The sequence below is a fragment of the Pimephales promelas genome, chromosome 8 (genome assembly GCF_988280905.1).
Source record: "Pimephales promelas chromosome 8, fPimPro1.hap1.1, whole genome shotgun sequence".
Taxonomy (NCBI): Eukaryota; Metazoa; Chordata; class Actinopteri; order Cypriniformes; family Leuciscidae; genus Pimephales; species Pimephales promelas.
The window spans coordinates 26,081,368-26,095,146 of NC_142776.1; the positions used below are offsets into that span (position 1 = coordinate 26,081,368).

The window sequence follows — 13,779 nt, forward strand, 5'->3', positions numbered from 1 at the left end:
TTGGGGTGCTGGAGATGATTCGGGAGAGGTCCGTGCACCTATACCGATCAGAGCGCCCACTGACACAGAGTAAAGCCTTTATACTCGACGACACAGCACGAGTGGGCAAAAATGACAAGTTGATCGTTTCGCCACAGCTTTTTTGTAACACCGGCCGCATCCAAAGATGAACGACTTCAAACCGAATTATGTCCGAGCTTGCTCTGACCGGCTCAACTCTGTCGTCATTATGTTAAGCCTGCCCGCCGACTCTATAAACGATGTGATTGGCCCTACCAGAGTTGAGTTTTTCCAGCTAAAACGTCTATGGAGAGTTGCTAGACCACACTTTGCTGCAAAATAATTTTTGCTGCCGCTAGGGTGCGTCTAGATTTCTAGGCTAGGTTATAACAAATCACATGTAGAATGGTTTGGACAGCTCTTGTGGGATTAAACATGAACTTGAAGGGTTGTGCAAACACATGATTTTATACTGTTGCTGTGATACAAAACTACTCAAACCGTGATTTTAGGCCTACTGAAAAATCAAGAGTGCAGCCTTTTAAGCTAAAGTGATCTTGAGGCTTTGTGGCTCCTGAGCTTTCCAACGTCGAGAAGCCCTGAGGACAGGAACATGACATTGGGGATTGGAATACAATGCTGAAAGATCTTAACTTCAAATACATTCAGGATGTGAGTGAGCACTGTTACCTTTCCCAGTGACATGACAGACTTTACACAATAATGTCTGAAATGAGTCAAGGGAAAACAGTGCACATTGTTATAGCTATAACACTAAAAGTTGCCTGAGGGTACCGGCACACCCTAGACAATAATACAGCTTAAAAAGATCAGACAACGCTTGTGTGTCTATTAAAACACATTCCACGTGGACTTCCTCCATTGACATGCCAGTGTTTATAGAGTATAGTACAATGACTACAAACAATCTCAAATAACCTCTTTTGAAAGCAAGGATCCGTTTTCACTGTGGTGGTTCATTCAGAACCTTGAAAAATATAGGTTAGCATTAAATATCATGTGCTGGAATGGTTGTCAGACACCGTCTGAAGGAGAATCACCAAAGGTGTAAGCTGTTAAATAGTTAACCAACTAGCACTAAAGATGATTAACAGCCACTATAAAGCTGTTGGCTTTTATTGTCTTCCATGCATTCAAACTAATGTTAAATGTCACTGTAATACATTAGCATACGGATAGAAGTGAATGAACTAATCATGCACTGAATAATCGCGCATCCTTTTGAAATGCGATCTAAATGTAAGACTGAATGAATTACAAAGACAAAAGGGCTTTGTTATAATGTCTGAAAGATCATTGAGAGTGAAATGCCAAAGTTTTATCAGCATTTAGCTTACCGTGCATCTGAGCATGGTCGAAATTACTCTTTTGAAATTCACATGTAGTTTGCTATTTGTAGAAGATATCCATTGTTACCTAGCAGGGACGATTCAATATTAGTTTTGTATGAATACTAAAACAGTACAAATTAAGAATTTTTCTTCTTTCTATTTTCTACACTTTTCGATTTCATTCTTTAGTAAAGGTGCTGGAGAAAAAGGACTTGACTGATTTTTTTTTCTTTTCAAGATGTTTCCAACTCTAACTTTGAACAAATTCTACACAATGGCCCATATGACCTATTTGACCAGGATTTGTTTCCAGGTATGACTAAAAATGGGTTTTTTATGCAAAGACACGCATAATGAGCCTTTCATTCATGACTTTCATAAATGAAAGTCATGAATGAAAGGCTCATTATTATGCGTGTCTTTGTCTCTCTCAGGTGAGAATTACCTACTTATACATGATGAGGGTTGGCCTGTTCACTCCCATTCGCATATTGCCTTGGCAAACAAAAAAACATGTTTCACAGTATGACCCAATTCAGAGTTTTATGTGAAAGATTAGACAGGATGATTTTCAGATCATTGTGAAGAAAAAAACTCTAGGAAACAACATTCATTAGTCAAAAGTCTTGTGGATGCTTATTTTGTATGTGTTTTATGGCCTTATTTCAGAAACCTGCATTTTTTTTCAATAACCACGCATAAACAATATTCTCTCAAAAATACAAACACGTACACACATGTTGCTCACATATTATGGTAGCCCTGTTTGTGCTAAATATAGTGTAATTTTACCTGCGTCATTAATATGTTTATAAACAACTGAAAAAAGCATGTCAGAACATCTCAAGGACCCCAAATACACTGTGGTCCCCAGGGGGTTAAATGCAACACTTGACGGCGTAAAAAGCGTCTAATTTTTCTAGGCTGGATTTGCGTTAACTTCTCAAAAGCAAGGCAACGGCAAAGATAAAGGTGATAAAACTGAACTGACTGCAGAGGCTCATGAAGAAGAAAGCTTTTCCTCTTCAGAGTTTGTTCTTTTACGTCTCCTCTCAGCTGCAATGAAATGGGTTTGAAGCAAAACAAACAAAAAGATGTTCATTATTGGATTGAATTACTGCTGACTGAACACGGTTTACTAAAGCGCGGCGCGCCACGACAAAATGTATGTTTAGCTTGCGGTCTGAAATGAATGTGATGAGAGGATGACTTGTCACCCTGAAATAATACAAACACTATAAATAAATAAATATATAAAACCTATTTAAATCTAGTCATGTACGTGTTTGGCAGACACTATTACCAGCAACTCAGAGTGCATTTAAAATACCATTTTTTCCAATATACAAGTTGCCGGGAATTGAACACACGACCTTGGCATTGCAAGCACCGGTGTTACTGTGTGCAAACAAGGGCAAACTTGTAAACAACACAGTGAGAAAATTGCTCAATGAATTAGTTTTTTTTTTTTTAAAGAACAACCAGAACCATAAATCTTTACATTCCTTAAGATGCTCATCCCTAGTCTAGTTGCCCTAATTTAAGTGTCTAACCACCAGTCTGGTGCGAAGTTTGCAAACAGCAATGCACTGGGGAGGATTTTCTGAAATTGAGCATTAGGGCTAAGGTAAAGCTGCCTCTTACACGGATACATGGGCTGAACTCAGTTCTTTATGAATTATCCAGAGAAACTGACATTGCTTTGAAACACATTCTGGCTTTTGGGCACCATCTAGCATTTCAGACCCGAGTTCTCTAGAGAGAGCATCTCTGTACCACCATTGCCTAAAATCCCATCTCCAGACACTTTTCACAGCACAGTCTGATGTGGATGTACTCTACTTCTCCAAAATGAAGAAACAGGGCTAAATTTACACACAGTCTCGCAACTTTGGGTCCGTAGTGTCCAGCTCTTCAGGGTCTGGCTGGTTTTACAGTTATTCAAGCAGCGTCCAGGAGATGTGCCTTGCAAGTAAAGAGAACAAATTCCAGGCAGGAATCTGGCTCTTTGCCTGGCACAGATAGTCTGATAAGATCCCAGCTACACAGTAGCCTCATTTCTCTACATTTAATATGTGAAATTCCCACAGTGCCTGTCACAGTGTTTCCAGACTGTGGAACTGAGGTCTGGTATTGAGTAAGATTCAGAATGGTTGAGGAGGACTAATTGCTTTCATTAGATATTCAGCGACTGTTTCGTGGAGAATTCCTCTATAGCACACTGCGGTCTCTTATAAAATGGGACGCAACCACTTGTGCACACCAAGAGTCCCTTGCCCATTCATTATCAAAGCTCAGAGAGGAACACAATAGAAACTCTACACTTCTCATCTTACTAGAAAGCATCTGCCAAGTTCCTAGAAACAATATGGTGGGTGAAGCAGAGATTTGCTGCTCTAATTAACTAAACAATAAACATGGTAATTTGTTCTACAATGCTTACTAAGCAAACAAGTGCACACACACTTTAGGAAATGTTATTTTGTATTGAGGTAAAGCCATAAATTTAATATATAAAGTTTTAATTTAATTGATGCAACAAAGAAGGGTTGTAAAATAAAATGACTAAAATAAAGTAAAATATAATGAAATGGATTTTTTTTTAATTCAATTTAAATTAAATCGAGTAGCACATATCACTATTTGGGCAGGGTGTCATTTATTTCCCAGTCTTATTCCCATTTTGGTTAGCAATTATTATGTGACACAGCCCAGTTCAAAATGTGGATTAAAAGTGCATTTAAAATGATATGGTCACATTCATCAGTAAAAAAAAAAAAAAAAAAAAAAAAGCCCCAAAACAAATGTATGTGTGTACGAATTTCATTTCAAAAGGGACAAATAAATATATTATTCTGCTCACTAACCAATATCCATTGATTCAGACTTGGGGTGAATGACCTCAATATAGACCAAAAGCTTTTCCGCACGCTATTACAAACATTGCCTCATATAGGACTTGCTAATCAATTCTACAAATAAGTCTCCAACCATGAATCAGGGAATTGTGCTTTTTAAAGCATGCACTGTGATTTGAAATATTTTGATTGTCATCTACTGAGTGAGAAATGCATCTAACAATTGGCTGGGCTCAGGAAATATCATAATTACTCCACTCTGAGCTCAGGTTCATAAACGAGAGACACAAAAGGCACATTGAGTCGACAGACTGACAAGGAGAAGCACTAGCACAACTGACTGCAGGCTTACTGGACAACTCTGACACTTGTACCAGCCCTAAAAACAGCATGAACTCCTACACAACCGGTCCACTTCCGTTCCACGAGTCCTTGAGGATGGCATGAGTCTCCCTGTACTGCAGTGCACAAGAATCTGCTTATGTAGGAGTATGACAGCATGCTCTCAAAGGCTTTATTCATGAAGACATTTGCTGAAATGCTAAATTTAAATAGTTTTCCTACAAGCGCCAAGTGTACACATGTGTATTATTGTGTTGAAATGACAATTCTTTGAAAACCAGAGACAAGAATTATTCTGCAGTGCCAAACACAGGCATTTCCAAGACTCTCTTCAGTTGTGTGTCAGTGTTTGGGATTGACAACGGTATATTTACTCAAACTGTATTTACCACAATAGCAGACAGAGATGGATCAAGTACTACCTGTATGATCAAGTAGCCAAAGTCAAAGAATCGGATAATGTCTAACCACGATAATGTCAGATTTCAATAGTTAATAGGGTCTCATACAGCACATATCACCTAAACTTATGATTAAATATATTGGGAGTCCTAAGAAGATTGTAAAGTAGTCTATTGGATTGTAAAACAGACAAATTTGACGATTTTTTTTTTTTTTACAAACTAATGACCGTTAAATACTATAATAACCTTTTGTCTATAAATAAGAAAAGAAAAATGAAAATCAATTGATTTACAAGCATTGTAAATGTTGAGTAAACGTACAGATTTGCCAAATAGTGCACTTAGTGTTATTATTAAATTATTTGTTTATCTAAATATGAAGTTATTAGATGATGACAGCAAAGGTATTTAAAATATAAAAATAGAGGAAAGGAGCATGAACAATTAAATATCCAAAAATCAACAAAAAAATAGAATATTGATGGATACAGATAACAAAAACTCAATCAATTTAACAATATATATATATATATATATATATATATATATATATATATAGTTCATCCCTTAAATAAATGTACTGAACAAACGGGACAAGCATATTCTTCTTTAGTATGAATGTAGCCATAGTCACTATATGAAGAGTTCAGATGCAAAAGTCTCTAAATGCCATTTGAAATTTTCTTCTTTAATGATGATTTTTATCAAACTTGTATATTTAAGTTCAGTAATTTCACTTAAATAACAATTAATAGGTAGTTATCATTGCCATTTAAGTGAAATTACTGAACTTAAATATACAAGCTTGATAAAAATCATCATTAAAGAAAAAAATTTCAAATGGCATTTAGAGGCTTTTGCATCTGAACTCTTCATATGGAATCAGGACAAGTATGAATTTGTATGATGACCAAACATAAGAAAAATCATACATGATATGAGTATATGAAATACAGTAAAAATACAGTTTCTTTTAGTATTTGACTAGGAGCTCATTCCAAGAGTCATGCTCAAGGACTGTTTAACGGGCTTTGCTTTTGTTAACCACACTGACCTCACACATTAGATGACCACCACATCTGATTTGAGTTTGGAATTTATATTGGACTGCAACACTTACATTTGGGTCAATTTCTTTTTCTTTAATCCAAACGAAACAAGCGCAGAGTGAACCTCAGAAGTTGACATGTGTGATTTCTCTGGTGCAGAGTAAACATCTCTGACTGGCTTATAAATCATAGAACAGTCATCAGAGACAACCCAAATATTTCTGACATTGTAATTTCCTGTGAAGAGGAATATCTTATCAGTCTCAGACATGATTCCAGCCTCATCGGCCCAGACACTGATGCAACAAACCCACAAAATTACCCCTGAGCGGAAAGATAAACAGGCTTCAGTGAAGTAGAACAAATAAGCTTTATGTGGCTTTAACGGAAAACCAGCATTCAACACAATGAATACTCATAATGCTATTTTTAGGCTGACTCAAATCATCAGTCCAACTCTATTAGAATGCTTGTCATTTAGATGAACAAGATGGTGAAACTTATCAATGGAGATAAATTCTATGCATTGACGACAATCCAGATCAACCAATCCTCCGGTACCTCGTTTGCCACTTTCTTCTCATCAACACTAAACTGTCATTACCATAATAATTCTCTTGAAGAATGTCTCAGCTAGTCAGGGTCACAGTATCATTACATAATCCTTTGCAGCGCAGCTGTTTTCACACCGAAAGATTATGCTAATAGGCTTATAGCTGCATCTGGACCACAGCCGTGAGCATTAAACAAACCTAATCTGCAAAACAATGTGCATTGAACATCATTCCCTCGATTACTGGAATTGACTGGAAAAAAACAAACAAACAGTGCAAGGGATGTGTGCGTAAAAGCTGATGTGACAAAGTTTGAGAGCTTGAGATTATGGAAGATTGTGGTTAATTATTGATATGAACTAAATAATTAAGTGGGCAAGAGAGCTGCAGCTGGATACCTTTTTGTCCTTGGTGAGATCTTCCTCTTTCTTGGGCGCATCCAGATCAGTGACGCCACGACTGAACTCGTCCATTGTGCTGTCGGGGAGGGGAAGCTCCTCTGCATCAATGTCCGTCTCATCTAGAGCCGGCTTTTCTGCCCCTGTGAGCTCCCGCTCTTTAGAGAGAGAAACAATGTATCTTACTAAATATTCATTCCAAAGCTTGAAAGCATGATACAGGGATTAAAGAAAAAGCTCACTTAAAAAAAATAAAATAATAATAATTCTCTCATTATTTACACACCTTCATGGCATGCCACTACAAACTTTTAAAGCATGAGCCTTACTTTTGTTAGGTTTATGGCACGTACAGCCGAGGCAACATTACTCATTTTAATTTAGTTTAACTTGATGTACTAAACAAAACATTTTTTTTATATAAAACTATACAAATATATTTTAAAAAACAACTATTAAAAATGACAAAAACACACTAACTAAAAGTAAAATGAAAAAAGAAAATATAAAAATAAAAACTGACACAAAATATCCATACAAATATACTAAAATAACACTTGTTTGAAGGGACAAATGTTTTTTAGTGAGAATATTTTAGATTTACAACCTGCCTATCCACACACAGGCATGTACGGAAACCGATATTCTGACTAAACACTGATGTTTTCCCATGTAAGCTGTGGATCCCCCGTGAGGGAGATTGTGTTACTGTTATGGGACCCCATGCATGTTCCGACCCCACCTTCACTCGGCCTGTACAGCAGATCTGTATTTCTGGAAATGAGTAGTTGACATGACATGTCAAGCAGTGACAGCCGTGTCCTGTGGTGTGACATGCTATACTACATCTGAAACTATTTTGAACAACATTCTTGTATAATTATATTTTAAGCATTGCATTTTTAACCGAATATTTATAATTTAGAAAATTGATTTTTAGTCAAAATTAAATAAATGCATATTGGTGATCCAAAACATATTTGGATTTAAACATGGTAAAAAGAACTAAGAAATCATTACGTAACTTCACTGTCATTAAATTAACATGCAATTTGACGGGATTATAGCTATTTTAGGGTGACAATTTGACCCAGAACATAAACTGTGTATTGTATTACTGAACATAACACGAGAGTTAAAAAAGGAAATAGAACTGTGGTGGGGGGCATTTACCCCACACTGAACTACATGTAATGAGACACAGTCCCTTACAGATCTACAGTGGCATTTCCACTGGTGTGGAAAAAAAGGTCATTCTGGACCAGAAAAAAATCTGAAGCAGGACACAAAACAAAACTAGATCACTCTTATTATGAACCAAGTTATTTACAATGACATTTGGCATTCCGTTTGCAAATCTCATTCATATGTACAGTATATTGCACATCGGCACAAGATAATATATCCAAGATAAAATATTAGCTAATATGATTTTTTGTTAGTGTATTGCTATGAATTTTATTCATTAGATATTTATTTAACTAATCACCAAATTTGAAGCCACAAAAAGCAGCTTGTGATGGCATGTAGATCACAAGACTCAAAGTATTATAAACTCCAGCCACTTTATTTTTGCCTCTAACATCTACTGTACATTAATAAAAATTGAAAAAAAAACAACATGTTTGCTATAAATGATTTGTTGTATCTTAGAAAGCTGCCTTAAAAAAATTAATGCACAGCGCTTAATTGTCGGCAGGTTTGGTAGTAATTTGAACAGTTACGGGCTTGTCTGTTCTGAGACCTGTTCTCTTTTTTCTCCTGTGTGTGTTAACACTAGAGCTGTTAAACACAGTGAGTCCCATCCATGTGACACCGCAGTGTGTTTGTGCTGGGGAACCCTGTGCAGATTAGCAGCAGTGCGTGGGTGAGTGGGAGCTCATCTGCATTTGAAAGGAAAACCTGTCCAGAGGGAGCTGTGGGAGGATGATCAGCCTGAACCCATGGCCCATGCACCATGAGATCTGCCCCACAGACACAAGCAATCAGAGGTGCTGTTCCATCCTGCCTATCAAAGCCCTGACACAAAGATTTCCTCAAACAGTGCAGTGGATTGCACCAAAATACCTCAAACAACTGCACGGATTGCTGAATGCAAAGTGTGTCACAGATCAGCTGAAACATCACTCATCCATAATGCTCTCACACCAAGTTTAAGGGGCACAAACAGACAGCTAGAGGGAGTCTGAAGAATGGAAGAGGACTACACTGATTTCAAGTAAGAAAACGAAAAGAAACGTGGATCCCATTCATTACAGTACCTGTAACTCCAGAATCTGTGCAAGTCTTGTCAGCGTCACCGTCTTCCTGGCCATCTGCGTTTTGCTGGGTGTGCTGAAGGCTAAGTTTATGACAGACCTCAAAAGCCTGACCCACTGTCCGCACTATCCGCATGGCTTGGCTCTACAGAGAAATCAGGGAGAGCTTAGTATTATTAACTGCACTGAAATCAAAGTTCATGGATGAGCCAAAAGACGAAACCGAAAATGGTAATCGTCATCATACAGAATTTATAATATTCATTATAAAATGTATGTATGCATACTAAAAAAAATACAAAATAAAATAAATAAACTATGGCAGAATGTGGCACCAATTCACCCGCTCGGGGACTGCAGATGGAAACTAGCTTAAGCTAAATCAGGTGCAAAGCATCTTTAATTAATGTTTTTTTTTTTTTGCACATTGTCCCTGTTTAAATAAATGAAATGAAAATGGACAATAAACTATGGCAGAATGTGAACAACAGGCACATCCCTGAACATTTGGTAAAATAATAGAATTATCTTCAGGACAGATAGTAGATAGTGGCTTCACATTGACCACTATAGCTAAACTATAACTAAAAAGAATAGCAGAGTCCATATCAAAAATATAACAAAAATGGCAGAGAAACAAACAAGAGAAACAAAATTATTGGAATCACTTTGAGAATATGTTTTTTTCCCCAGCTGATGGATGATAAAAGCAACTCATCCTGCTTTAAAGAATTTGAGCATGTAAAGAGGCTGACGACATAACTTGCAGCACGTGCTTAAAATAAACAGAACAATGTCCCACGTTGGTATGACTGTTGGCATTAATATAGCTGAAGTTAATTATCCTTCTTGGTGTGAACAGGCCTTAAAGGAGAACTCCGGCGCAAAATGAACCTTTGGTCTAATTGATACCTAGTCAATCGTTCTCTGTGATTTGTTTTCATGATAATCGAAGTTTATCTGAAAAAAAGTTTTATCTGTAAAAACTGTTTAGTGTATAATGCTAGTACTGGGGGCATTTACTAAGTAAAAAGAAATCGCTAGTTAATACCACTAACAAGGCTCAAAATAGCCCCACACTAACACAGTAAAATAATGAGGGTCCATACGTGTAAAACAAAGCACTGAGAAGAGAACTGTGTAAGTGAACAGACTGTTTAATAAGAAGATACTTTATTTGTGTATACAGATAGGAGCCATCTTAGAAAATAGTCTCGATAAGTCGATCCCCAAACGCCGATCATACAGTTCAGAAGTTCGCTGAACTTCATACAGTTCAGCTCACTCAGCACGACGTTCGTGGTTTGACTTGTCGTGACTGTTTTCCAAGATGGCTCCTGTCTGTATATGCGAAGTGAACTGTCTTTATAAAGTATCTTCTTATTAAACGGTCTGTACACTTACAAAGTTCTCAATGCTTCGTTTTGCATGTATGGACCCTCATTATGTTACTGCGTTAGTGTGGGGCTATTTTGAGCCTTGTTAGTGGTATAAACTAGCGATTTCTTTTTACATAGTAAACGCCCTCATTACTAGCGTTATACGCTAAACAGTTTTTAGAGATAAAACTCTTTACATTCGATTATCATGAAAACAAATCTCAGAGAACTGTTTACTAGGTACCAATGTTTTATTAGATTAAAGATTCATTTTGCGACAGAGTTCTCCTTTAAGTCCCCATTCTGAGTGCACACTTTATGCTAGTTGTGACAATCTATTAAGCGTTTTAATCAGAGATTAAACTGACTCAGTCTGACTCAGAGACTATTAAACAAAAAACACCTATTCCACAAAATGCTGAAGATCGGTTAACAGTATTTTGATGGATGATGGTGAGAAATTGGACAACAACATTATTCTGACTACAATGTTTGAATCTGCAGAAAGTAAAATGAGAAATGAGAGCTCATTTTATTGAGAGCATTGAGCACACTTGAGCAGTTGATGTACAATTATTAGAGAAGCTCTGAATGGCCTGGTCTGTAATGAACAGTGATGCCCGGGAGAAATGGACCAGAGAGGGCTTTCAACTCAATCGAGCGACTTCTTTCTAAAGAATCTGTTTAATAAAGGATACTTCTTTCTTGATCGCCTTTCTCCAAAGCCAAACTTCTGCTCTATAATCAATAGCCATTGTGCAAACCCCACATTATCATGACGAAAGGAACAATATTGAGTCCATGTGTCAAGCTTTCATAATAACAATCTTCCTAGTTTTTAGTATTGTGGCAATGTTGTTACACTGTGCTCATTCTGTATGCTATTTGCAATTTCACATCCAAAGAATAATAAGGAATGAATGCAAACTAAGTCAGTTTGAAGATGACTGGAAAGTTGTATTCAGATTAGTTAGTGTCTGTTTATGTCTCTCGCAGCCTTTTATGTGAAAGATCTGGTCAGACTTACAAAGCAAACAATGCACAGAATAGTTTCTGTAGGGGAAAAAGTGAAGTTAGTTTTCATACAGTAGGTCTTAACTTTACTGAAGTGTAAATAGGGTACAACGTTCACAAACTACAACAAAACATGTTTGTTAATTTTCCAGAAAAATTGTATTTCATATTCGCAATTCTACTGTTATATAATGTCAAATACATGCTTTTTACACATAAAAACTATTAATTATCTTAGAATTTATAGTGAAAAACTTACTTCCAGAAGTCTATGAATGACATTATATTTTATTTAAAACAGAGCACTTTTTTTTTGAAAATGTAACAAAACAACCTAAATGTAGATTGATATCTTAACATTATAGTACATGAGAAAATACAGTTCTATGATTTACAATTTACAGGCACCAATAATATGCCATCCCGTAAAGCAGAAACATTGTTACTATTTTTTTAAGTTGAATTTGGCAACCACAGCTGCAGTTGTTTTTACTGTACATTTAACAGCATATTTTTTACAGTGCATGGGGAAAAAAAAGATGTGGTGACCTATGTCAATGTATTTGTCCATTTCAGTGCCTTACATATACCTGAAGTGTTTGCAAACTTCTTTCAAGGCCCTTATTAATCAGAGATCCATGTGTATACAAATTTCTGTGATAATGTGATGTGATATTGTGACAACTAGCTCCTAGCCTGAATTCCTCTATTTATTTATAGACTGTGTAGGCACCGGTAATGGAGAAAAACCAAAACTAATTTTCTCTCTCTAAAAAAATCTTTTGATTCCCATGACATTGTAGATTAATTGCCAATATTAAAAATAAATATTTAAACCAGTCAAGCAGATAAAACCAGATTTAGATTCAAATCCTTCTCAGAAGTGGTGGGCGTCTCTTTAAACGGTTATTTAGCTTTTAGATTTGCCACTGATTCATATCCAGTGCAGAAGCTTGAAAGGGATCAGAATTCGACAGCTTTAAGAACTAAAAGCAAAGCCTGTCAGTATATCATCTACACGCTCCGCTGATAAATCATCGTTCTGCTCTGCATGCTAGACCGAGTGAGAAGAAAATATAGCCATTCTGAAAAGTGCACTTCAGTTTCATGGCCAAGGGCTGCTGTTCCTTTTTTTGTATGATGTTTTTTTTTTTTCAAATATATGCCCTGAAGTAAAGTACTTGTGCTGAAAAGAGAAGGAACAGGCAGTTGCTTTCATTCACTTGGAGCCTCAATGACAGGATTCTATCGTCTATGGAAACCATCAGCACTCAATGTCCTGACAAGAGAGGCCTACCTTTTTCTTTGATTTAAAGACGTTACATCGAAACACATTGCTCTGTCCATCTCTTGCAATGTAACTGAAGATCTTCAAATCTTGAGAGTCGTGCGATACGTAGAATATCCTGTAAAAAAAAACAGCAAAAAAGGAAGATATTCAGACACATTAAACCGTGTAAGAAATCAATAAAAACCGAGGCAATTACATTTATCATTAACTTGTTAGATACTTGGCAGAATTACAAACGACAGTACATTCAAGTGGAGCAAAAATAGATAAAAGGAAAAAAGTATGAACAGGGACATTTCTAGGACAAGCTTTTATTCCTGCATTTGGTTCATTTTTGTTGTTATATTTCGGTTCAATTACACCACAGTGCTCAGCACTTTTATCAATAATCCATGCATGTTGTGTGAAAAGGACCTTTATGAATGACCTTTGGCTGTGTATTTTGGTACGCATCTAAACAAGAATGTTATTAGTATGGCAAACAAAGCAGCAACAACATGAATCAAAAGCACATTCAATTCTATTGTAGCATTGTGTGAGTGCATTTACCCTAAAGCAAACAGGACTTGTAGCAATGAACAAGTAGCAGCAATGCAGATCAGAGTAGTGTAAATACTAAATAAACCAAAAGATAAATAATTGACGTCATGCAAATCTGGACCAATTTCCTCCACACGACAACAGAGGACTTTTCTTGCTTCATAAAAAAGAAAATGCAGCTATCATAAGGCATTGAGGAAAATCCTGAGCAGAAAACTCCGAACGCTTTGGTCGCAGATGAACAACACGCATTGATGTCAATTGCAACTTTTTTCAAGCACATCCACAGAGAACCTCAAAAGTAAAACAGCCAAAGAAATTATAGACAAATAGCTAGATC

The 13,779-nt window shown here is 36.5% G+C and overlaps 1 protein-coding gene across 1 annotated transcript in view; it reads right to left on the reverse strand.

Moving 5' to 3' along the window:
- Positions 1-13,779, reverse strand: part of nos1apa (nitric oxide synthase 1 (neuronal) adaptor protein a) — a 105,821-nt gene that overhangs the window by 33,178 nt on the left and 58,864 nt on the right. Inside the window, exons 5-7 of the mRNA XM_039647727.2 lie at positions 12,906-13,014; positions 9,219-9,360; positions 6,958-7,115 (exon numbers count right to left, since the gene is read on the reverse strand). Coding sequence (XP_039503661.2) covers positions 6,958-7,115; positions 9,219-9,360; positions 12,906-13,014 — 409 coding nt within the window. The remainder of the gene's footprint in view (positions 1-6,957; positions 7,116-9,218; positions 9,361-12,905; positions 13,015-13,779) is intronic.